This window comes from Carcharhinus amblyrhynchos, chromosome 9 (genome assembly GCF_965287045.1).
Source record: "Carcharhinus amblyrhynchos chromosome 9, sCarAmb.v2.hapA, whole genome shotgun sequence".
NCBI classification, from domain to species: domain Eukaryota; kingdom Metazoa; phylum Chordata; class Chondrichthyes; order Carcharhiniformes; family Carcharhinidae; genus Carcharhinus; species Carcharhinus amblyrhynchos.
The window spans coordinates 20,580,515-20,606,436 of NC_137332.1; the positions used below are offsets into that span (position 1 = coordinate 20,580,515).

At 40.0% G+C, this 25,922-nt stretch overlaps 1 protein-coding gene across 4 annotated transcripts in view; it reads left to right on the top strand.

Moving 5' to 3' along the window:
• Window positions 1-23,288, top strand: part of snx7 (sorting nexin 7) — a 58,130-nt gene extending 34,842 nt beyond the window's left edge. For 2 of the 4 annotated variants that reach the window (XM_080195280.1, XM_080195284.1), the window contains exons 7-10: window positions 921-1,007; window positions 1,282-1,386; window positions 14,002-14,154; window positions 21,340-23,288. In XM_080195280.1, the coding sequence (XP_080051406.1) occupies window positions 921-1,007; window positions 1,282-1,386; window positions 14,002-14,154; window positions 21,340-21,420 (426 nt within the window). In that variant the 3' untranslated portion in view covers window positions 21,421-23,288. The remainder of the gene's footprint in view (window positions 1-920; window positions 1,008-1,281; window positions 1,387-14,001; window positions 14,155-21,339) is intronic. The other 2 variants (XM_080195281.1, XM_080195283.1) reach the window with 2 other exon arrangements.
• The last annotated feature ends 2,634 nt before the right edge of the window (window positions 23,289-25,922 follow it).

Consider the following 25,922-nt stretch of genomic DNA (forward strand, 5'->3'; position numbering starts at 1 on the left):
TCGGAGGGGCAAGAGCAGAACTGAGGTGGATAGACTGAAGCAAAGGTTGGAGGGAAAAACTGTAACTGTGCAATGGGCTACCTTCAAAAAAGAAATGCTTTGGGTACAGTGAAGGTATATTCCCTGAAAGGGCAGTGGTAGAGTAGAGGAGATTCACCAGGATGTTGGCTGGACTGGAACATTTCAGCTGTGAAGAGTGACTAATTAGGCTGGAGTTGTTTTCCTTAGAGCAGAGATGAGTGAGGGGGGCCTAATTGAGATGTACAAAATTGAGGGACATGGGTAGAATAGATAGGAAGAAACCTTTCCCCTTTGGTAGAGGGTCAATAACCAGGGAGTATAGATTTAAGGTAAGGGGCAGGAGATTTATAGGGGATTTGAGGAAAATCTTTTTCACCCAGGAATGGTGGGAGCCTGGCATTCACTGCCTGAAAGAGTGGTCGGGTAGAACTTAAAAGCTAGGAGCAGGAGTCTACCATATGGCCCCTTGAGCCTGCTCCACCATTCAATATGATCATGGCTGATCTTTTCATAGGCTCAGCTCCACTTACACTTAGCGCACTGTGAATTCTTAATCCTTTCCTGTTCAAAAATCTATCTATCTTTGCCTTGAAAACATTCAATGAGGTAGATGGCTAACGCAGATACAAGAGGCCAAAGGGTTTCTTTTTAGTGCTGTAAAACTGAGTCAAGATGAAGGGTGTATAACTTGGAAAATACATGCCATTTAAACTTTGACCCTTAAAAGTAATTAAGATATTAGATGTATTGGCAGTTAATCAAAATGTTAAGGAGTAGAATAAAACTATGAGCTATCAGTGTGTGATCCACATGGTACTGAATCCAGTTAAAAACTTTCTGAATCCATAATACAGCATTTTAAATGTAGTTATAATATAGACTAACACTTCTTTCCTCAGTCTGTTTTGAAGAGAAGAGACCTCATTCAGGCAAATTATGAATTACGAGTTGATGCCTTGACCAGTAAGAAAGCTGATAGAGAAATGGTGAGTATAAAACATGATTTTTTTTTGTTTTTAAGATCCAAAAATCAGTAATTTAAGCTAATGTAATTCAAATTGGCTTAACAGAATGTAAGATTATAAATTGTACAATTATTTTAATATCAAAAGTCTATCTGATATTTTAATATCAAAAATACTGTCAAAAGTATTCTGCTTATATTGGGGTACATAATTGATTAATCCAAACTTGTGCCAAAGTCAAATGTTAGCTACGTCTCAGTTTTCGATTAAAATGTATTATATCCACTGTTATCAGCTGGAACACTCAGATCTAAGCCTTACGATTGGTGCCTTCTTGGGTAAAAACACAGCAGAAATGAAACAACAGAAGCAGCAAAAGATTGATCACGAAATTGAGGAGGTAAATAATAAATACTGCAGTCAATCTGTATTCCATTGCTTTACTTTGAGGCAACGGCATTATGTTTGTGTCAGCGACGGGCTGATTTTGGTAGAATGTACAATTTTTCTTTTATGATTCAAACATGATTGATGTCAGCAGAACATTGCCAGAGCAGATTCAATCTCTGACAAATTTTGGAGAGAAATCCTTCAGCGGGTGTTATGATAATCATTATTATGCGAAAAGAACCTGATGTTTGGTCAAGAAGGGGCTCCAACTATGTCTGAATGTCATTTCACCCAGTATGGTGCTTAGTATTTCAGATGTCCTCAGAGTATGGAACATAAGCCCCATCATTTTTTTATTATTCAATCGTGGGACATGGGCATTGGGGGTTGGCCAGCATTTATTCCTCATCCCTAGTTACCCTTGGAGGGCAATTGAGAGTCAACCACATTGCTGTGGCTCTCTAGTCATATGTAGGCCAGACCAGGTAAGGACAGCAGATTTCCTTCCATAAAGGACATTAGTGAACCAGATGGGTTTTTCCAATAATCAACAATGGTTTCATTAGTAAATTTCTTAATTCCAGATATTTTTTATCAAAGTCAATTTCCACCATCTGTCGTGGTGGGATTTGAACCCCTGTCTCCAGAACATTGGTTGGGTTTCTGGACTAGTAGTCTAGCAATAATACCACTATTCCCTCTCCTTGTGCCTTTTTTCCATTACCTCCCCTTGTACCTTTTTTGCCTCCTTTCCACCATCAAGAAACCAACAAAACAAGATACAATCTTGACCTCCCTCTTGTTTAATCAGAGTCCTTTTAAGCAGCTTGAATTACTAACGTGATCTTCTAAAAATATTATAAAAGCATAAACCTGTAATGTAGGAGAGCTGAATATAGCAACTGAATGTGTACATAGATACTAATTCAATTATTGAATGGATTTGAAATTCAGAATTCATGGCTCAGGTCTTACCACATCAATCTGCTTTGTTAGTGGAAGAGAGGGAGCCATTTACTGTGCTACTGAGGTCCCTAATTTGTCATTGCACATGACTGTGACATATGCAAATTCCTTTTCAAGGAAATTTTGGAATAAGTTCATAGTGCACATGTACGTGATTGTGGCATGGAGCTGCAATTTATCGCATTCCTGGAAACTCAGGGCCAATGTTTGTAAGGTAAAGAACATTATGCCATATGATGCTGAAGTGCAGAAGCTGCGAGGACACAGCCTGATTCTTGTAGCTTCCTGTTGGAAAAAACTGACACAAAATAACATTGTTGTATGCATCTAGTGCAGATGATCTGAAAATTTATGCTTTTGTATTTGTTGCTTCATTTTGATGAAAACGTGTTTCCAATTTTTTAAAACTGCCACATCAATCTTACATTAGAAAGTTTTCAGTACCTAATTACCTACTTCAAATATTTATGCTGCCTTTTGAACATTAATCTATTTTGGCTAAGATACTTTTAAAGCCACTACTGTATGTGCTTAACAAAACTACAAGCTGAGTCATTCTTAACCCATGCAGAAACAGTTTTCCTGACTAAATTTGACAGCTCCAATCTTGAAAGTTAATGTATAAATGAATTCTTGAAACTGGACTTTGCATTGTCTTTCTGCTCATTAAATATTGTGTGGGGTAAATGCAAAAGTTATGATCTGCTAGTTCATTTTTAAAGCTCACTAGTTATGGAGAGAGATTGAAATTTAAGGTATTGTGAAAAACGTTTGCACTCTTTCCCATTACCTCCGCAAAAAAAAACTAGTACATAAAGAAAACCTGAATGTGTGCTCCATTTGACAATAGCAGTATCTCCACAACAAAAAATGGTATTGGATACAATTTTGATTTGTACAAACCTTCTTCAAAGTTCAAATTCAATTGTGGAGTCAATTTCGAATAAGATTTGCTCTGTACTCTCATATCCCAAGTGCTATATAGAAATTCAAAGCATCCCCAAGTCCCTCAGTATGAAATGGGGGTATGGTACGATAGTGTTATGTTACTGAACTAATAATCCTGAGACGCAAGTTCATATACCACAGCAGCAATTCAATTACCTGAATAAACCTAGGTTAAAAATCTATCAGCAGTTTTGGTGAAGCTGAAACTGCTGGATTGTCATTTGAAAATAAAGCACCTGGCTCGCTTAATGTCCTTAAGCGAAGGAAATCAGCTGTCCTTGTCTGGCCTGCCCTGTATGTTCTGTCTCTCAGCATCGTGGTTGACTCTGAAGTGGCCTAGTAAGACACTCACTTGTATTAAGAAAGCAGCCCATTACTACCATTTCAACAGCAATTAGGGATAGACAAATTGTCTTTCCCAACCAGGCTACATCTGTTCACGAAACTAAAAACAGCATCATGCTATTTCACAGAAGTCCTAGGGGAAGTAACAACTCAATCCAACATTTGAGCCAAAAGTTTGTTTTAAAAAGTTAAAGATAAACCCATTGAGGGAGAGGTTCAAGTTTATGTATTTTCTTGTATGTTGAGATTGGCAATATATATCATAAAGCTCACTATTGAGCAGGTGAGATCATCTGTATTTTTCTAGGCATTTTGAACTAAATACACTACAGCGAATCAGTTAGTGTTGTAGTTATCAGGCATTGAATTACTGTAAAGTTCAGTGAGAGCAGTTTAGAACACTTTTCTGTCTGGTTAATCTGAAGTGAGAGAACATTATGGGCAGTATTTTACCATTTTTAGTCTGAAAGCTGGGCGGGCGTGCAACTGGGAGAGTTCCAGATCTGTTTTTTTGGTGTGTTTTAGCCACCCCCTACCCCACCCCCCAGATGCACTATGGCTGCAAAATTCTGAGTGAGCCTGTTGCTCCCTGCAGAAGTCTGGGTGGGCTCAACGCACCCGAAAGCCTGCAGAGGAAGGTACTACGCATGTGCAGGCCTCTGATGGTGCACATGCGCAATAGCAGGGGTCTGTCAGAAAAGAGAGAGCTGTCAGGCCCCAGCTAGTGCAAGCTGTCTGCAGCAACCTCCCCCCCACCTCAATTGCAGGGTCCCACAGCTGTGAATGTAGCTTCTACCAAACTGCCACCCAGACCAATTGCTGACCCCCTCTTTCCCCCACCGATTGCTGCAGAGTGGGCTCCCTGGCAGTGCCCAGGTGCCAGGTTGGCACTGCCAAAATGGCATTGTCCAAGCGGCACCCACCGACTTGTCCTCGATCTCCCTGGGGGGCCTCAGTGGCCTCCAGTTCCACCAGTGAGGCCAAGTCGACTGCTCCCTATTCGTAGGGAGCATGTATATTCCCCGCCGACAAGATCCTGTTCCCAGAGAGGTCACAAAGGCAGGCAAAGCTGGACGATTGAGCGCCAGGTGCACTAATAACAATGAACAATGAAATTTAAATAAATTTTCAATAAATTAACCTGCCTCTCACCTATTTCCAGCAAAAGACTGACCCTGCATAAAATCCTATTGCTATAAAATGGCGCTGGTCACAAAAAACGGTGTTAATCGCTTTATGCACTTCTTTACAACCACATCGCGCCCGTAAATGGATACAACACAATGGTAAAATCCCAACCTGTGTGAACAGATTGCTGTATCTGAAAAACTGCAATAAATAAACTAAACCACCTGGCACCTAAAATATTTTTTAACCTTAAATTTGTTTTTAATGTACTGGTACCATGCATGACTCCAGTAATTAAAAGTGATTGCGGATTTTAAATAGACTACATGATCTAAATTTTAAATCCTATTGAATCTAAATGAGCTTACTTCCCATATATGTCACAGCCCCTTGTTAAATTCATTATTTAGCGCATAAGAAACCTTAAATGCAATGTCATGCCCATTATGAGAGAGAGAAGGATTAGTAATGTCTCTCTTTAGGCACCCTACTTATCTAATTATCACCCACAGAAATGCTCACCCATATGTTTCGAGTACATTGTTGAAGGGAGAACCTTTCCAGAAGGGAAATCACAAAACCTATCTTTAAATTAAAAATGTTACATCTCAATTACAGGGAAGTAACAATGTTGTGGATCAGCTCCGTTCAACACACGATTGCATACAAAACCTTACAACATGACACTGTTTATTTAGAAGATTAGAGTAATAGTAGCAATACTTGTCCACCCAGAAAGATGGACTGTAGCCTAGTGTTTCTGGATTGAACGTTGTTGTGAATATAGAGGTTGATGTGGCTGTAGAGGCTGATTTGAGAGTGTCAATCTCTTCCACAGCTGGCACAGATGAATAGTGTTGGCCTTGGGTCAATTTTTTTTCTTTTCATTGGGCTGTCTTTTCTGCCATCTGGTCGGTTTTTTTTATTCTTTTTCCTTGCCTGTCCTGACTGCTTGTCTCTAGATACTCCCCTTTCACTGACTCATCATTTTCAACTTGAGGATTCACCTATAGATAACTGTGTATCACAGACATTGTGCTGCTCACTGTAGAGCATTTCCTCAGGAAAGCAGCCCAGCCATTGTCCATTTGACACTTGACCCAGAGAACAGAGTCACCGCTGACTTGAGAAAAAATAAGGTGCTGGATTCCTTATACACTTATGTGCTTTCATATATAGCACAGCATTCTGTTTGCCAGGAGATGCCCAATGTGCATCTGAGGTGGCAGAGGCTGTTGAGTTGCTTTTCTTGGCGCAAGTTGTCCATCTTTGCTACTGTAGTGGAAGGTGCTAAGAACACAAGTGTGGTACTTGCAGAACTTTGTATTTTTGGTGAGTTTGCTATTGGCCCACACTTGCCACCTCAACTATGCTGTGACAGCTGTGATCTTGGCAATTCTGGAGCTGCTTTTAACATCAAAGTACAGGTTGCTGGTAATTTTTGACTCAAGCTAAGTGAAGCTGTCGACAGTATCCAGGGAGAGGTTATTGATGCTAATGGAAGGTGGAGTCTCTACGTCCTGGCCCATAACTTTATTCTTTCTGATGCTGATTCAATCCAAATTCCTTGCAGGTCTGGGAAAACCCATGTGCAAGTGATTTCAGTATGGGATGATAGCGTGGAATCCTCAACAAACTGCACGTCCAGTGTGGGACTTTGTGCTCTGAAATTAATAATACTCAAAGTAAAAGGGGAAACTTTAACTGGATGTGGTTTCCTTCAGGTTCATATGATGCCAGGAGCCTGTGTCTGGTGATGAGGCTGGACTGGATTGAGTTGTCACTATTTAGGATTGCAAATTTGTACAAAGCCCCCAAAGTGATGTGTCACCCTTGTCAACTGCTCTTGGTTGTACACTATTTATTGTTAGTCAATTATTTTATTGTTAATAATGGAGGAGTAAGTCAGACTGCAGCTTCTACAGTACACATACGCAGTTAAACACAGTGTGGAAGTTGTTGCCAGTGATATATTGCTGCTCCATGGAGTGCACTGTAACCATCCATGCTGATGGACTCAGCACTGAAATGCAGTGGTGAAGTTGTAGTACTACCCACTATTCCTAATTTCATTCAGGAATTAATGAATTTTCAATGACGTAAGCATCTTTTATTGCCAGACCACTTATTTGGCCTTGTATCTTTAATTTTACAAGTGTGGAGTCTCATTTATTTAGAAGTTAATTTGTGTTGGAGATTTTTTAACAATTTTTTTCCTTTTCTTTCTTATCTGTCTGTCTCTATCTCAATTCTATATTTCCTAATCTTCAGTTTGCTTTCCTGCTTATATTTTCTAGATTGCTTTGTGTTGATGAGGATTCTTCAGTTTGGTTGAAGAGCCTCAATGTTTCTTATCCCTTTCGCAGGTTCTATGCAGAATGCGTGTGCTGAATTCAATGCCACATTTAAGCTAGTTTCTTTCCAGTAGCTCTCAAAGAACTTCCCTGCTGACTACAAAATGCATGCCATTTTTGTGAAATTTGCAAAATGTTTCACAACAAAAAATAGTGCTTCAAAATGATTTTATTAGAAACAGGTATGAAAATTGAGTTCAGCTTGTCAGCTATGTTGTTGTTCTTGGTGTCTACTTGTGACCTGTGCACTAAGGTTTCAGGATTTTGAGGTACAAAAACTCTTCTAATTAAAAAGGTCTGAATTTTTAATTTCTAACATTAGGGTCTTCCATTGTGTTTGACCTACAAGGGTGAAAATGACTAATATTTATGAATTAAGCAGAATTTGTTTCAGTAAAATGTAAATATACTTAAGTAGTGAGGACAGCCTGGATATTCTATCCTCAAGGGCCCAGGACTCTTGAATGCCGACAGAACAACCGAAGTCCATTTTCTATAGAATCGGAAGTAATGATGAACTATGTCTCAAAAGAAATATACTATTGGAGCGATAAATGCTACGCCAACAAAGATACAAATTCAATTTTTATCTCCACACCTCGTTTCACTTCCTTTTTTGGGAATGGTCCAAATTCACCCTTCTATTGGGTTACAATGCAAATCATCTCGTGTCATCCCACCTTTGCAACCCTTGCCTTAAGGGTCACAGCTCAATCACTTCCTCAGACCAAGCAGGTTGCATTCCATTGCAAATAAATGATGTGTTTCTTTTTTGATACCAGTCAAAAACAAGGTCATGTTCTCTTTGTCAATATATTTTAACCAAACCCTACAATAAAGCTATTAAAATCAACAGTTAAAAACCACTTCCTATCATCACATCATAAAACAAAGGTTTCCTACTGGTACAGATCAATGTGTGATTTGTTTAAATACAAGGTGTCATCTTAAGTTCAATGACGTTAAATATTCCATCAAAGCAGAAAAACCCTTGAATTCAGTGGAACCATTGGAACCTTAAATTCATCAAATATAGCTTCTCACAATTACTTTCCTGTTTCCCAATTACATTGACTGTTATTTGTCTAACAGAAATTCTGTCTGACCATTTTAAAAACAGCTAACTTAAAAGTTCATGAACCTTAGTCCACCCTATACAAAATCCATAGACATATTATACTATTGTCAAAATCTAAACAGCACATAAAAATTTGTTATTTGCTTTGTCTGGTTCATGTGCTTGTATATTGCTCTATTTCTATACTTACTGCCTTACCAAACCAATTTCACATCTTTTACATAATTCTATTTCAAGAATTTAATGCTTATACTTTGATAATTGAATTCTTCTCACCTGTCTGTGAACCAATTAATTTTAATTTTATTCTTAATATGTAAATTAAATATTTTAAAATGACCCTTAACCACCATTCATTTGCCCTATAGTAGTTCACTGGCAATATGTCAGTATTTGCTTACTTGGTAAAATTCTTGCTACTTCACTTTGAAGGTTTTCGGTTCAATTATCATTTCTGGACTTGAACTTAAAAATCAAGGCTCACACTTCACTGCAGTACAGGAAGGGAGTACTGCTGTCAGAAGAACTATCTTCTGGGTGAGATGTTTAATTGAGGTGCTGACTACCACCTCAGGTAGACATAAAGGATCCCATGATACTATTTTGAGATGGAAAGTTATCCACAGTGTCCTGACCAGCAGTTAACCCTCAGTTAACATTCAAAACATTACCTGGCACTCTCACGTTGCTATTTGTGGGAGTTTACAGGTTGGTTGCTGCATTTATTCTGTTACAACAGTGACTGTATATCAAGAATAATACATTGGCTGAGAAGTGCTTTAGAACATCCTGTGCTTGTGGAAGGAACTGTATAAATGCATGCCCACCTGTGAGTTATTTAATAAGATGCATGGGTGTGGGTGCTTTTTGATTGACAGTTTTGTGAGAACGCTACTGTCCAATATTGCTAATCATCAATAGATGGCACTCTAACCAAAATACCAAATATTGTAATGGAAGCTTGCCTACCCAAGTATAGGAATGCTTTGATTCCAAGACTGTACACTGGTTTATATTTTTGTAATACAGTAAGATAAAATTATTATAACACATTCTGTTAAAAGCTGCAGCTTTAGTAACTATTCCCATTTTTTGTTTAATAAAAGCAGGTTTCCTGCCACATACCATGCATGCTGGAGAGTTGGGTGTCTCTCTCTCTCTCTCTCTCTGCAAAATGGTATTTTTATTAAATGCTTGGAGACAAACAAAGGTGACTGCTCTCAGATGTTTCCTTTCTTCTTTGGGAATGCAAATGGTTGGTGAGCTGCACCCCCAAAGGATGGAATGACTGAGCTCTGCAGCTAAACATATGCAGATTTAGTAACCTATTTCAACATTATTTTGCCACATCACTCCTCTACTGTGCATCTGTGCATATTTTAACTGCAGTATATTGTGTATTTGAACATTTTTTGCCCACATTAAAATGGATTACATGATTAACTCTAGTGTCTGATCTCATTCACATGAATGGTCCGGCACATGATCATGGGACCACATCTGTTTGCTTGCTTAACAGAAGTTTCTAGAGACCTGGCAGCATTTTCGTTTTGTTATTAGTTGTTGGGATGAGTATAGTTTGCAAGGCCAGCATTTATTGCCGATTCCTAATTGCTTGTGAGAATTTGGTAATGAGCTGCCGCCTTGAATTGCAGGCATTTATATGGTGTTGGTGCACCCACATAGCCATTGGGGGTGGTGGGTGGGAGGGAGGGTTGCAAGATTTTGACACAGCAACAGTGAAGGAATAGGGATATAGTTCCAAGATTTGATAGTGAGTACTTGGGGAACTTACAGGCTGTGCTGTTCCCAAGTTGCTCTTATCCTTCTGGGTGGGAAGGGGTCGCAGGTCTAAAAAATGTTTTCAAAGGAGCCTTGGTTAATATTATTGAAATATAAAAAGAACTGTGATTACATAAGATATTTGACAACCTCAGTGTCTCGAAAGTACTATACTTTTGAAGATTTGGTTATCACTAATGTTGGCAATGGGCATAATCGGTGAGCTGCCAGTAGTATTTACTGTACCAGACTCCATAAAAATCAGATACAAGCTTTTTGAAATAATTTCTTTGTGGTCTGCAGCAGCTGCTTGAGGATCACTGGTTAGATTGCTTAGTGTCATGTACCAATGTGTATGATGTGTACACACTGCCCATTTCAAAATATTTTGAAATTGCACCAGGTTCTTAATGTCACACTAGAACTCAAATATTGTTTCCAACAAAATGCCAGCCTGTTTCTAGCAGGTCAGGTAGGCAAGCTTCCTATTTCAGTACCCCGATCAAAATGGAACTGGCCAGAACAAATGAGATTGGGTGGTAAATGTTGTCCCTCCTATGTCATGCACTATTGTACCATTAATATCTAGCCGTCAAGAATAAAATGATTGCTTTGCCAATTTATACAAAGAACAAAGAAAAATACAGCACAGAAACAGATCCTTTAACCCTCCAAGCCCATGCTAATCATGATGCACTAACTAAACTGTAAAAAAACTTCTCTTGCTCAGTCCATTCCCCTCTATTTCCTATTTTATGTAAGAAACTTGTTACTTTAACATCTTTTTGTAAGTGTTTCGATGAAATTCAGTAATTAATTCCAAAATTCCAAATTCAGTAATTAATTAAGAAGTACTGAAGACTCAGGTTCAAATTCCATCATGACAAATGGTGACATTTGAATTCAAATCTGGAATTAAAAGTTTAATGATGACCATGAAACCATAATTGATTATCATAATTGCTAATGTCCTTAAGGGAAGGAGATCTGTTGTCCTTACCCAGTCTGGCCTACATGTGATTCCAAATGTGGTTTAATCTTAAATGGCCTAGCAAGCCACTTGGTTCAAGGAAAACTAATAAGAAGTCTTACACCACCAGGTTAAAGTCGAACAGGTTTATTTGGAATCACGAGTTTTTGGAGCACTGCTCCTTCATCAGATGAGTGAGTTTGTGTCCACCTCAGTCCAACACGAGCATCTCCACATCAAGGGAAGTTAGGGATGGGCAATAAATGCTAGCCCAGCCAATGACTCCCACATCCCATGTAAAAATAATAAAAATGTTAAAAGGCCCATTTCTATTCCACACCAACCTGCTATTTTGAATCTTTGCTGGCAATGAGAATTGGTTGCAAAGTATAATTGGTCCAGCATGTGTACATCTATTGAGTAATAAAATGAGTGTCAGTGATTCGAGGTAAAAATACAAAACCTAAAAAAAACTTAATATAGTCTAAATTACACAATTAGTGTCATGCATTTTTGATCTGGGACTTCCTTTTCACTTTTTAGCAAAATCCCATCCTGAGTGGTCCTAGTCATCAAATTCTCTGGTACACAAGAGGCCATGCTCACAAGCAATACATGCAATTTACCTGAAAGATGTGCAGGACTTTGAAATCAGCAGGGCATAATTGAAAAATCTGTGGGTATAGCTGCTGTTTGCCTGACAAAACTGATTTCAGTATGTATGGCACTTTGCTGCGTTGCAGTGTTTGAACAGATCCTGAAATAGACATTAGTCACCAGCATCAGCAACCACCTTCCCTGCCCTTTACCTCAGGCCCCACAGTTTACATAGACAATGGGCATGATGTTTGTTTCAGCTATCACTTAACCAGTATGGCATGAAGTATATACTAGAAGTGGAATGAGCACACTTGCGCTATTGTGAGCCTTCTCCAAGTCATGTGAGTTTGGATAGTGGAATTAGATAAGACAGAACTTTACATTTGGAGAACTTCAATTGGATAAGACAGACCAAACCTGTGGAAAGTGGATCTGATATTTTTATTCAATTGTTTAATCTCAATATAAGTTTAACAATTTTGCACTTAAATTGGCAAGTTTCTGACAGTTTACATCAGAACCATTGTTTTGGCAAGGCACTTGGGCTGCTTACAGAAATTAAAGGCAGCAATATTTGCTAAAAGCACATATATTACTGTGCTTCAAACCACTATCATCTTAGTTTCAAAAGGAATATTGCACCAAGCGATAACCACTGAAATTAGCTTTGTGTTGCCTGGAACAAGGGAGAGTTACCTTCTATATTTTAATTACCCATTGGTTTAGTTGGGCTTTTTCCTGAAAGAGACAAATTAAAAATTAGAGTCAAGAAGCCCATTCAAGCATTTACATAAAGCTATGTACTATCAATCTGGTCATATGTATTAGTGGGAGTAACATGGAAGTCTTAGCATATGGATTTACTGAGTCAAGTTAAAATGTCGACTTTAGAAATGGATTCCAATTCATCTGACTTTGAGTTTGCCAAAATTCCTGGCAGAACAAGTTGGAGGAAATGACAGGGGATCCTTGGAAGTTTGTTGATGCTTCAGAACTTAACTGGTGACATTTTGAATGTCTCTAATAAAGCAGTCAAAAAATTATTGGTAGGGGACAGATTAATGTTGTATATTGACTAAGTACAAAAATATATTCTAAATATGTTAAATTCACCTTGTCTTGAGATTTTAGTTATGTGAAGAATTTCATTGATTCGCTCACATTGATTCACAAACTGGAGGAACAGCATCTCATCTTCCAGTTAGGCACTTTATATCCTTCCGGTCTCGACATCGAATTCAACAACTTCAGATGATTAGCTCTACCCCACCTTAACCCCTTTGTTTTCATTTTATTTAATTTTTTACAGTTCCCTACCTTTTCTTTCTTGTCTGTCTGCATTTTTTTTCTCCCCCACTCTTTCCCCCTACTTTAAAGTTTGTTTATTTATTAGTCACAAGTAAGGCTTACATTAACACTGCAATGAAGTTATTGTGAAATTCCCCTAGTCGCCACACTCTGGGTTTATACACCTAACCAGCACGTCTTTCAGATTGTGGGAGGAAACCTGTGCAGACGCAGAACATGCAGATTCCACACAGGCAATGACCCAAGGTGGGAATCGAATCCTGGTCCCTGGCGCTGTGAGGCAGCAGTGCTAACCACTGTGCCACCACACCGCCCACTTATCCCCCTTCCTTACCTTTTCTTCCCCTTTGCTTCCCTTTCTCTGCCCCTCTCCCCACCCCCCCCATTTTTCTAAATTTCACCTTGCTTCCCACCCACACCCACACCTCCACACATACACACCCCCTCAAATTTGGCTATTCACACCCTTTATTCTCTCTGTGCACTGCCATTAGCAGCCTTTTCCCCTGGTTTCCGTGACTATGACTCATCTTTCATTCCCTCATCCTGCAGTATAAATACCTCCCACTTTCTATGCCTTTTAGTTTTGACAAGGAGTCATCTGGACTCAAAACGTCCACTCTTTTCCCTCCTTGCAGATGATGCCAGACCTGCTGAGACTTTCCAGCATTTTCTCTTTTGGTCATTGATTTGCTGAGCTGATTTAATTATAGCCATTTTGTCAGGCAACAATAATGAACATGTCATTTTCAGTTTACTGCAGCTGTTGCACACGTGATGGGCGTAAAAGCTAACACATGAATGTATATGTGATCTTATTAATTTCTGATTTGATCACTATTGTCCTCCCTTTGTGTAATTCAACTAGTAAATTTTTGGGAATATATTGTAGGTTCACAATACACTGCCTTACAAACAGCTGACACTTCTGGAAATAAGTTCTTGCCTAGTTCTGTGTATTTTTATAGCGCTAAATACTACATCATCTTTAAGTGTATTTTTGAACATCTAAAACCTTAATGAACAGTATCAGAAGATCTCAATTCTCGTCATCACTGTCTATTCACTAACAATTCATGCTCCTGCACTTTTGTTTAGCATTTGCTAATATAAACTTGCACATTAATATGACTAACTTTATTTTAGCTTCAGGCAGATATTGGGCGACTTGAGGATAAAGTAGAATGTGCCAATAGCGATTTGAAAGCGGATTGGGAAAGGTGGTCTATCAACATGCGGAATGACTTGCAATCTGCTTTCCAAAATGCAGCTGAAAATAATATTCATTACTTCGAAAGGGTAAGAAACTTTTACATTCAGATTCTTCTCCTTAGAGTTGGCAAAATACAGTTTGGTAATGAGTGAAGAATAATAAATAAATCAAGAGAAAATATATTTTTACTCTTATGTATGCATTGAGTTTTAAGTGAAACATAAGCATTATGCTGTTGCACTCCACCTGTCACATCCTGCTAACCTGACCCCATTTTAATGCTTGAAAATTGATGTAACTACAAAGTGAGGGTGATTGGGGAGGGATGTGGTAGCTGTTGTTGAGCAGGTTTTGTTCACAACCACTTTGAAGACTCTTTGAGACTTTAGAAGTAAGAACGATATGCACATGTGTAATGGAACCAAAATTCCAGTCCTTCTACAGTTAATGGTGTTTAGATCTGTCCTATACTTTGTTGGAAGTATTTACTTTCCCATTGCTTAGTATGTTGATCATGTTTCTAGCCTTAGTAGTGCGTTACTCATTGCTTGACAATAATAGCATAAGCAGGAATTTGCACTGCCTGTTATGTTGGATTATTCTGAAATGATGTTTAGATGCAGTGGAGAACTGAGTAGTTCTATCCACTGACTTACTCTTATTTTGAATGCTACATATGTAGCTCCTAGGAGGCAGTGCCTCCATCGCTGTTTCACCATCTCTCACTCCATGCATTCTCAACCCCCGTGGTTTTGAATATCCATTTTTAAGTAACTTGAGGGCTGCATATTACACAGCTGTCCTTCCAATCAGGTTTGTTCCCTACTTTCATATGACGCATTCGGCACATGGAATAGTGCTGAGGTACTAACTGGAAGTTTGAAACAATCTTCACTAACACCCTTGTCCATTTTGCATTTCAATGCATGCAAGTAAATCAAACAGTCATTCACCTAGATTTTCTGAGCTGACTTTAAAAATTCAAATTTCATTTCTACAGCACCTTCCACAACGTCCAGATGTCCCAAAACATTTTATCAGCAACTAAATACTTCTGAAGGATCCTCACTTTAAAACATGGGAAATGTGACTGCCTATTTGTTCACAATGACAGTACAGTGATCAGTGACCAGATAATCTGTTTGTGTTGGTTGAGGGATAATGATTTGCCAAGAAACAAAGGATAACTCTGCTTCTTTTCTTTGAAAGCCACAGGGTCTATTTCATCCACCTGAGAGTAGATTTGGGGCCTTGCTTTAACATCTCAACATTATTGCCTCAGCACTGCATTAGAGTGGCAACTTAGACTTTGTGCTGACGTCCTTGGATTAAGACTTGAACCCAGTGTTCCAGCTCCTAACAGCTATAGCCGACAAATGACAATATCAATATCAGTTCCAGTCTTAACTGGTAACTATCATGTTTGCTGTGCTATACCATAGGCGTGTTTATGAAGTTATGAAAGATTTATAGAATTAATCTAATCAGCCAGTTGTTGTAGAGTAAATGCTGTGTCGTCCATACTTTGCTCATCTGTTTTGTATAGCAAATGCTGTTGGACAGCCTTGACTTGGCAGATTTTTTTCCAGGCTGGCAGGTTTTGTAGATTGACTTTTTCAACTGTGAATGCATTACATTCAAGTGGGACGGGTACTCTGCACTATCAAATGGGACAGACAGATATACACACACACACACACACACACACACACACACACACACACACACACACACACACCTGCCCCAACCCAATTCTTAAAACACAAACTGTACAGCTGTGATTATGAAGTTGTTTGTTCATGGCTGTTACTGTTTGCATGTCTGTCTGGAGCTGGAACACTGGGTTCAAGTCCTAATCCAAGGACGTCAGCACTGTTACTGTTATATTATTATGGCATCAACAGTTAGCATCTTCTACTTGTTAGAATATACATGTGTTTTTCCCCCTCAAACACCATGGCTTTAACTTGCTATTAGTTTCAAGAGTTATAGATGCACCAGATATTGTAGCCCTCCTTCCCCCCTTCATTCAAGTTGGGTGCTCACTGAATGCTTAATTAGGACAGTCTCCAAAAGATTGAGAGGAATTAGCTGTGCTCAATACAATTAAAGTGGCTGTGCAGCATTCCATTTTCTGTCAAAGATTGGAAATCTTACAGCAATCATTGCAGTAATCAAATGTTTGAGCAAATATCAAGCAAACTTTGGCAAATGTCATTAGCTGCAGGCCATATTAGAATTCAAGGTGAACATTTTTAAACGCATTAAATTGCACTCTAGAAGATGTCTAATGTCACGAAAAATTTTGCAGTAAGAGAAAATTTTAAAATTAGAATGAGCAAGGTTCTGTGATGGACATGACAGTGGGTAACTTACAATGCTTCTGATGTCAGTGACTATAGGTTTGGAATTCAGGATAGCAGCAAAGTAAGATCTGATATTTATATTACAAAAGAGCATTAACCCTAATCTTTTTAATTATTACATAAACAGCAATACACTGACCTTAGAAAAATTTAAGTACAAATTATATTTCATTGACAAAAAGCGATTAAAAGAAGTTCTCCAAGAAGAATGAAAATGCTATTGTTTTGAGAATTTAATTATATTTTTAGATAAATCCTATGCGCTATAGTGCCTAGATATATACTATAAATGAGGCTTCGCATCAGAACCAAGAGGCGACCACAAGGAAGCAACGTTATGAAAAGTATCAATGCAACCGAGCTAAAAAACCCCAGCATAGCTTCAGCACCGGCTGAAGACTTAAAAATCAACTTGCTGACCTACACCTTGGAGGCAGCACTGAGGACAACTGGGAATGCTTCAGGGATGCTGTCGATACATCTGCACTGAAGATGCTCGGGCCCTCTACCCGCAAGCAGCGTGACTGAGGAAATACAGGCTCTACTTGTTGAAAAACACCGTCTTCATCGGGCCTGTCAGAATGACCCATCAGCTGCTAAAAAAAATGCTTTTACCAATGCTCACAGGACAGTCCAGAATAAACTGCGTAAAATGCAGGATGCCTGGCTGAGTGCCAAGACAGATGAAATACAGAGATACACTGACAGAAACGACTTGAAATAGTTCTATGAAACCCTTAACACTCTACGGACCTCAATCTCATGGGAGATCCCCCCTCCTGAGTACAGATGGTACAACTCTCATTAGAGAGGGCTCAGATCCTGCAACGATGGCCTGAACACTTTGAAGCCGTCCTCAACCGACCGTCATCTATTAACGATGAGAGGATAGACAGGATTCCTCAGGTTGATATCACCGCACTTGGAGTACTGTGTGCAGTTCTGGTCCCCACATTACAGGAAGGATGTGGAGGCTTTGGAGAGGGTGCAGAGGAGGTTTACCAGGATGTTGCCTGGTATGCAGGGGAGGTCCTATGAGGAGAGACTGAGGGATTTGGGGTTGTTTTCACTGGAAAGTAGGCGGCTAAGAGGGGATCTTATAGAAACATATAAGATGATTAGAGGTTTAGATAGGGTGGATGGTGATAGCCTGTTTCCTCAGATGGAGAAAGCTAGCACGAGGGGGCATGGCTTTAAATTAAGGGGGGGTAGTTATAGGACGGATGTCAGGGGCAGGTTCTTTACCCAGAGGGTGGTGAGGGACTGGAATGCCCTGCCTGCTGCAGTTGTAAATGCGCCTAGTTTGGGGGCGTTTAAGAGATTGGTGGATAGGTTTATGGACGAAAAGGGATTGGTTTAGATTAGTGGGTCAGTGTTTTTTTTTAAAAATAGGACTGGTCGGCGCAACATTGTGGGCCGAAGGGCCTGTTCCGCGCTGTAATGTTCTATGTTCTACCAGTGCCATGGATGACCCACTGGTAGTAGCCAAAGTCACGAAAGCTGTCAACTAGCTATCCAGTGGCAAAGCCCCAGGGGCAGATGCCATACCTGCAGAGATCTACAAAGCTGCTGGACCTGTACTTATCGAGAAGCTCACTGAGTTGTTCCAGTCCTTTAGAAAGCAAGGATCCATTCCTCAGCAACTTAAAGATGCTTCCATCATACACCTCTAAAAGAGGAAGGGCAGTTGACAAGTATGCGACAACCACCAAGGAATCTCACTGCGCTCCATCACAGGAAAAACTCCCGCAAGAATCTTGCTAAATCTGCTCACTCGTCTGGATCTGGCCCTGCTTCCAGAGTCACACTGTGGCTTCCGCAAGGGTCGCGGGACTATTGACGTGATTTTTGCTGCGCACCAACTCCAGGAGAAGTCAGGAGCAGAATTGCGAGCTATGCTCAACCTTCGACCTCGTGAAAGCCTTCGACACTGTAAGCCAACAAGGCCTGTGGAGGATCATGTCAAAGTTTGGCTGCCCACCCCCCCCCCCCCCCCCCCCCCCCCAACACCCAAAATTCAATCAGATGGTACACCAGTGCCATGATGGCCAGAGTGCTGGGTGGCAGAGAATCCTCTGAGGCATTCCCAGTCACCAGTGGCATCAAATAGGGCTGTGTGCTCGCAACCACACTGTTCAGCATGATGCTTACTGCCATGCTGAATGATACCTCCCAGGACAGTGTTGCTGGAATCAGCCTCAAGTATAGAATGGATGGGAAGCTCTTCAACCTGAGGAGACTTCAAGCTATTACCAAAGTGAAGGGGATTGTTCTGAGAGATTTCCTCTTTGCTGATAACTGCGCCCTGTATGCTGGCTGAGAGCCAGACGTGAGAGTCAGTATGGACAAATCTTCCACGGCTTGTGACAACTTTGGATTCACCATCAATATTAAAAAGACCGAAGTCATGCACCAGCTTGTTCCTCATACACCGTACACAGAACCCATAATCACAATCAAAGGGCAGAAACTACAGGCAGTGGACCAGTACACTTATCTTGGCAGCACCCTCTCCTGAGCAGTGACTATTGATACAGAAGTTAACTGCAGAATAGCAAAGGCAAGCTCTGCTTTTGATAGACTGTGCTCTACTGTATGGGAACGTCGAGGAATCAGCCCAGCAACACAACTGAAGGTCTACAGCGCTGTGGTACTCACTACCCTCCTGCACGCCTGTGAAGCGTGGACTGTTTATCGAAGGCATGCAAGACAGCTCAATCATTTCCACATGAATATTATGCATCCGATAGCAAGACAAAGTACCAGGCACTAAGATTCTCTCTAGACCAAGTCTACCATCAGTCCACACACTGCTGATGAGAGCACAGACCCGATGGGCAGGTCATGTCATCTGTATGCTAGACGAGCGCATGCCCAAGCTGCTCCTTTTTGGGGAACTCTCTGCCGGAAGATGCTCGCATGGAGGGCAGAAGAAACGTTTCAAAGACACACTCAAAGCCTCCCTGAAGTCGCTTGACGTACACACAACCACCTGGGAAACGCTGGCACAAAACTGTCCTACCTGGCGCTGCCTCATCCACAAAGGCTGTCAAGCTTATGAAGCAAGGTGTACGAGCTGCGCAAGCCCAGAGCCACCAGCACAACAACTGCAGTGCCTATAACAAGTCTGTCCAATATGTGCCAGGACATTCTGTGCCTGATCAGTCATCTTCAGACACACCACATCCAGCCTCAAAATCGAGGTCCTCATCAATGACGATGGACATAAGAACATAAGAAATAGGAGCAGGAGTAGGCCATCTAGCCCCTCGAGCCTGCCCCGCCATTCAATAAGATCATGGCTGATCTGTCGTGGCTCAGTTCCACATTCCCGCCCTCTCCCCATAACCCTTAATCCCCTTGCCTATCAAAAACCTATCAACCCACGTCTTAAAAATATTGAGCGAGGCAGCCTCCACCACTTCAGGCAGAGAATTCCAGAGATTCACCACCCTTTGAGTGAAGACGTTCCTCCTCAACTCCGTTCTAAACCGCCTCCCCTTTATCTTGAGGCTGTGCCCTCTAGTCCTACTGTCCTTTCTGAGCGGGAAGAGCCTCTCCACCTCTATCCTATCTATCCCATTCATCATCTTATATGTCTCAATGAGATCTCCCCTCATTCTTCTAAACTCTAACAAGTACAAGCCTAGTTTATTCAGCCTCCCCTCATAGTTCAACCCCCTCAACTCCGGTATCAGCCTAGTAAACCTCCTCTGCACTCCCTCCAAGGCCAAAATATCCTTGCATAAGTGCGGCGACCAAAACTGCACACAGTTTTGGACGAACAACAATATATGTACTTTTGATGATTGATAGTGAAGTTTGATTGGGAATAGCAAAATTCTTCACTGTCTTTTTATATACAAGTTGTTGTCATTTTTTTTGTTCATCATTCAATAAAAGTCCTGAAATGCCTAAGTTCAATAAATATCGCTATCGTAGTTCTGGAGAAGCAACTAAGTTCATAGAAAAGAGAATCATTGTTTACTTATTGGGTGCTTATCTCTGGTTCTTCATCTTAAAGTTCTATATAAAACATACAATACCAACTTCTATTTATGTAACACATTTAACATAAAAACATCTCTCAAGGTACTTTGAAAGAGTGAGCATAAAGATAAGCTGGCTGAGCCACGGCATGTGAGGTAGTGAAGAGTGACCGAATGGCTGGTCAAAGAAGTGGGTTTAAGAGAGAAAGGTAGAAAGAACGAATAGAAGTGAGTTCAAGTGGAGGTGGTGTAACGTCATCATTGGTGGAAGGGTGTAATTACAGCACTGCCACTTCATTGTGGCAGTTTCTACCGTTGAGCAGATTATGAAGCAGAGAAAAGGATGATTCAGCCTACTGATCTCTGCTGGCATTTGTGGTCCACGAGTCCACTCCCACCTTACTTCACATCTTATCACCATCATTTTTATGGAGTTAATGTAAACTTTCCATTGAATGCGTCTGTAATAATGGGAAATATAAATGAAGGTGAAATGTATGATTTTAAAATAAGAATGAACATTTATATATTGTGCTCTCCAATCCTGCTTGATTTCAGGACTAGATTTATGCTGACTTCTCATCAGTGTATATGTAAAACTGGTTTAATGTAATAGCATCTTTTCCTACTTTTAAAGTATTTTTTTTTACATTGGACCTGATAACTGATTAATCTTAGATTCTGTAGGTCAATTAGGGTCTGTGGAGAGAATGGGTCAGTTTATATTTCAGATGCATCACTTTGCCAGTGATGTAGGGCCCACACACCTGAAATGCTATCCTACTAAGGTGACCCCATAGTCCTTAACTGACCTGTTTGCAGCATTTGATGATTTTTTTCCAGGCTGCTGGCATCTATAATTTTTCTTTGAGGCTATTAATTCTATATTTTTAAACAGATTGCTTTTCTGTTTTAGTGCCTAGCTACATGGGAATCTTTCCTGGCCTCTCAACAGACTGAGATTAAAGCAGACAAGAATGCTAAAGAAAACACATAAAAAAACAAATCTGAAACTCAGCTAAGCTGCTGCTTGTAAGTATTACTTTGGCTAGAACGTGCGTATGTGCATTTAAGGAAAAATACTGGACTCTTTTTAATCTTTTTAAACCTTTTGATGGAATAACTTTAGTTACTCTTTTTGCATTTGTTAATTATTTTGATGACTTGAACACTCTGCGATCCAAAGAAAAAGCAGACCAATAGAATTATCCAATTTTAAACTTCAGGTAATGTTTAAGTTGATGCCTTTGCAAAAATTAGCTATGAATGCAAATGTTTCTGAAATAATGAAAGGATGTTTACTTAAATGAAATAACTGCCTTAAATAAATCGTGTCTTATTAGAATAACAATTTTACAAAAACATTCCTTTTCTGTTCCCATCTTCCCCCTGGTTGGGGAAATCTGTTGGACGTTTTGAGCGCCAACACCATGGCGTCACATCAGTGCAGTAACTTGCCAATAAATTGTGCCACTGAATATATTTCTTATTTTTGTTGCTTTATTTGAAAAGAAGACATATTTGGATCGAAATTGGGCTCTGGCAGTCATGCAAAACAGCCATTAACTGATCAGCAGCAGGCTGGAGAGTCTAGGACTAGGGAGCATCAAGTCAGAATAATGGGTCAGTCGTTTCAGATTAAGGTGGGAGGAAATTCTTCGCTAACTTGGAGAACGTGAATCTTTAGAATTCTATTGCAGAGTGCTGTGAATGCCATTTGAGTGTTTATGGCTGAGATATCTTTTTGGGCTTAAGCAGATCAGGCAGAAAGGTGGCTTAGAAGCCATGATTTTATCAAATGGCAGGGCAGATTTGAATAATTCTTATTATCTCATGTATGTTTTTACACCTACCCAGTTTATTTTCCATTGACTTAACTTGCATTTTCTGCGAATGCCAAAGACCAATTCTACCTACAGTTTATTTTAATGTGCCAGTGTATTCAACTGATAGGAGTGTATTGGTGTAAAATCCATAATTTTTTGCATTATATATTTTATGCAAATATTACTTTTAGAAACTAAATAGCTGGGGTTCTTAAAACTGTTATATATTATCACTATTATTTCTACTCTTTTCCTTAATAGCTTGTGCCTTTTTGAGGGTAATAACGTTCATTATTTGGTGATAAAAGTGCATGTTTATTTAATCCTCAATTACTAAGCCATTGATGAAAGAAATGTGGTATTTGGCTTTTAAAGAACATTGTGATGAAGCACACCATGGAAATTTGACATGCATCCACAAGCAGCATTTCTTCAACCAGGTTCTGTGCATAAAACACTTAGGTCTGTAATTTCCAGGAGTATTTTAAAATATCGTGGGCTGAAACAAAATGTACTTAATTGACATACTGGACCAAATAAGCACCAAAAATTTACTGTTCTTTTGAATTGCAGAGAAAGGTTTCATATTTTTATTGCTGATTGCTGGAAATAAACTTTTTTAAAAATAGTGTTCAAATTATTTTTCGATAAAGCAACTTTAAGTGTGAGATTTTTAAATGCTTGTTAACAAAAAGTACAATCAATTTCAAAATATTAAACCTAAACTTGCTGTCTAATTTGATATTTTGTTGGAAACCAGTAAGTGAAAATTCTTTAATGAAGTAGAATTGTGAACTACTTTAAATGTTTGTAATTTATAAATTTGTTTTCTTCCATGTAAAGTTATGGACGCTAGGTTTCGATTAAAACACTTTCCTGATTAGTAATATGCATGGCTCAGTTTGAATGTATTTACCTTCATGTACAGTATTGAGTTCTGTTAAATGCATGTTTGAAAATGTAGACATTGTATGAGAATGCCATTTATAATGTGGAGAAACAGTAATTGAAAAATAAAGATCTATAGCAATTAAACTAGTATCACGTTGCTCTGAATTATTTCAAGGACATAAGAAATGAGCAGGAGTGGACCATATGGCTCTTTGAACATACTCTGCCATTCAACATAATCTTGGACTTCAACTCCACTTTCCTGACTGCTCCATTGACTCGTTGAGCCCCCAAAACCTGTCTGTCCCATCATTAAGTATACTCAAAGGGGTAGTATCCATAAAGCTCTGGGGTGGAGGAGTTCAAGGATTTACAAACCTATGAGTGAAGAAATTTCTTTTCACTCCTAATGTGCCCTCTGCACTCTTCGTGGAACCAAAGTTTAATCCCTTGGTGGAATGGAGGGATATACGTGACCATAAGGCATGTCACTCCATAAGGTTACAGATTGTAACTGAGTACAGTTCTACTGCTGATGGCCCACATAGCCTCATGGATTGAGCTGCTAAGTCTGTTCAAAATCTATTCCATTTAGCATGGTGGTAATGCCGCACTAATGGACAGTATGGTGGCACAGTGGTTAGCATTGCTGCTTCACAGCTCCGTGGATCCGGGTTCAATTCCTGGCTTGGGTCACTGTCTGGGTGGAATTTGCATGTTCTCCCTGTATCTGTGTGGGTTTCCTCCAGGTGCTCTGGTTTCCTCCCACAGTCCAAAGATGTGCTAAATTGACACTAATATCAGGGGGATTGGTGGGGTGAATATGTGGGGTTACGCGAATAGGACCTGGGCTGGATTGTAGTTGGTGTGGACTCAATGGGCTGAATGGCCTCCTGCACTGTAGGGATTCTGTGAAGACAGGACTGTCATGCACAAATGGATCTGCAGCAGGTAAACTGGGTAGGATGAGGTCAAGTATGTTTTTTCTCTCTTGTTGGTTCCCACCTTTTTGGATTTGGATTTGGCTAGTTCAGTTAGTAGTGACACAACTGAGCCACTGTTGATGGATGTTGAGTCCCCTCTGAGTACATTCTGTGCCCTTGCAACTGCTTTCTCCAAGTGCTGTTTAACGTGATTTGTCGGCTGGTCAGGAAGGGAGGGAGAGAGGGAGGCAGTATGTGATCAGCTGGCAGTTTCCTTATCCATGTTTGACCTGATTCCATGCAACTTCACGGAATCCAGAATTGATATTGAGGGCAGCCAGAGCAATTCCCTCCTGATTGTATGCCACCACCTTGAGTGGGGGGTGTGGGGTTAGACAGGAAAGTGGAGTTGAGAGCAGAAGTAGATCAACCATGATCTTATCGCATTGTGGGGCAAGCTTAAAAGGTCAAATGGCTACTAGATAAGGACAGCCTCTCATAAGATCACCTCTCTACCTCTCTTTTTTTAAACTCCAATGGGTATAGACCAAACTTGTTCAATCTATTTTTATCCCAGGAATGAGTCAAATGAACCTTTAGCATTGCTTCTAACATAATTGTATCCTTTTTTCAAATTAGGAGATCTAAACTGTACCCTAGATGTGATCTCACCAAGAACCTTTTCTGCTGCATTAAAGTTTCCTTGCTTTCATATTTTATTCTCCTTGCGATAAACACATCCTGTAAGTTCCCCTCCAAGCCACACACCACACCATGGGTTGGAGCTATATCACCATTTCTTTGTCACCACTGGGTCCAGATCCTTGAACTTTCTTCCTAACAACATCTTGGTTGTATACACATGGGCTGCGATCTCTAACAAACTGGGTGTGCCTGCATCACATGGACTGCAGTGGTTCAAGCAGCCTGGTTTTTCAAATTGGTTTCATAGTGGATGTGGAAAGCAAAGTTGGATGTAACGGGAGAGGCCAATTTATTATCACCAGTTTTCCCGTCAAAGTTAGCACTTCGATACTGAATAATTGATAGAAACCCTTTGCAGAAGAAGGCCGTTCAGCCCATCGTATCCGCACCAACAATAATCCCACCCAGGCCTTATCCCTGTAACCCAACGTATTTATCCTGCTAATCCCTCTAACCTACATATCCTGGGATGCTAAGGGGCAATTTAGCATAGTCAATGCACCTAACCCGCATACCTTTGGACTCGGAGGAAACCCAGGCAGACACGGAGAGGGTTCATTCACAATCCTTTCACCCTAGCTATGACTGTAACACTACATTCTGCACTCTCTCCTTCTCTGTAAACAATTTGCTTTGTCTGTATCGCATACAAGAAATAATACTTTTCACTGCATACTAATACATGTGACAATAATAAAATTTTGTAGTTTCTTGTGGTCTTGGACAGGATAGGAGCCATACCAAGCTATGATATATTTGGAAGATAAGAACATAAGAAATAGGAGCAGGAGTAGGCCATCTAGCCCTTCGAGCCTGCCCCGCCATTCAATAAGATCATAGCTAAGATTTCAAGATGGAAAGCTTTAGCAACACGTCTCGCTTTTTAGCAATGTTCAAGTTCTGTATCACCAAGCAGTTGCTTGTAATCTGACGATGTTCCCCCCCCACCCACTCAGATGCTAATGATTCCTTGTGCTACAATATGAATATGCAAATTGTTATTTACATGTTCTTCTGCTGCACTTCACTGACACCATCTGCAATTGAAATGTTCGACTGGCAGGACAGAACTCCCACGCACTATGTAGAAATAAAGGGCTATTCACAAACAATTGGATTCAGAACTGGGAATAGAACACTTTGTAAATCGTACA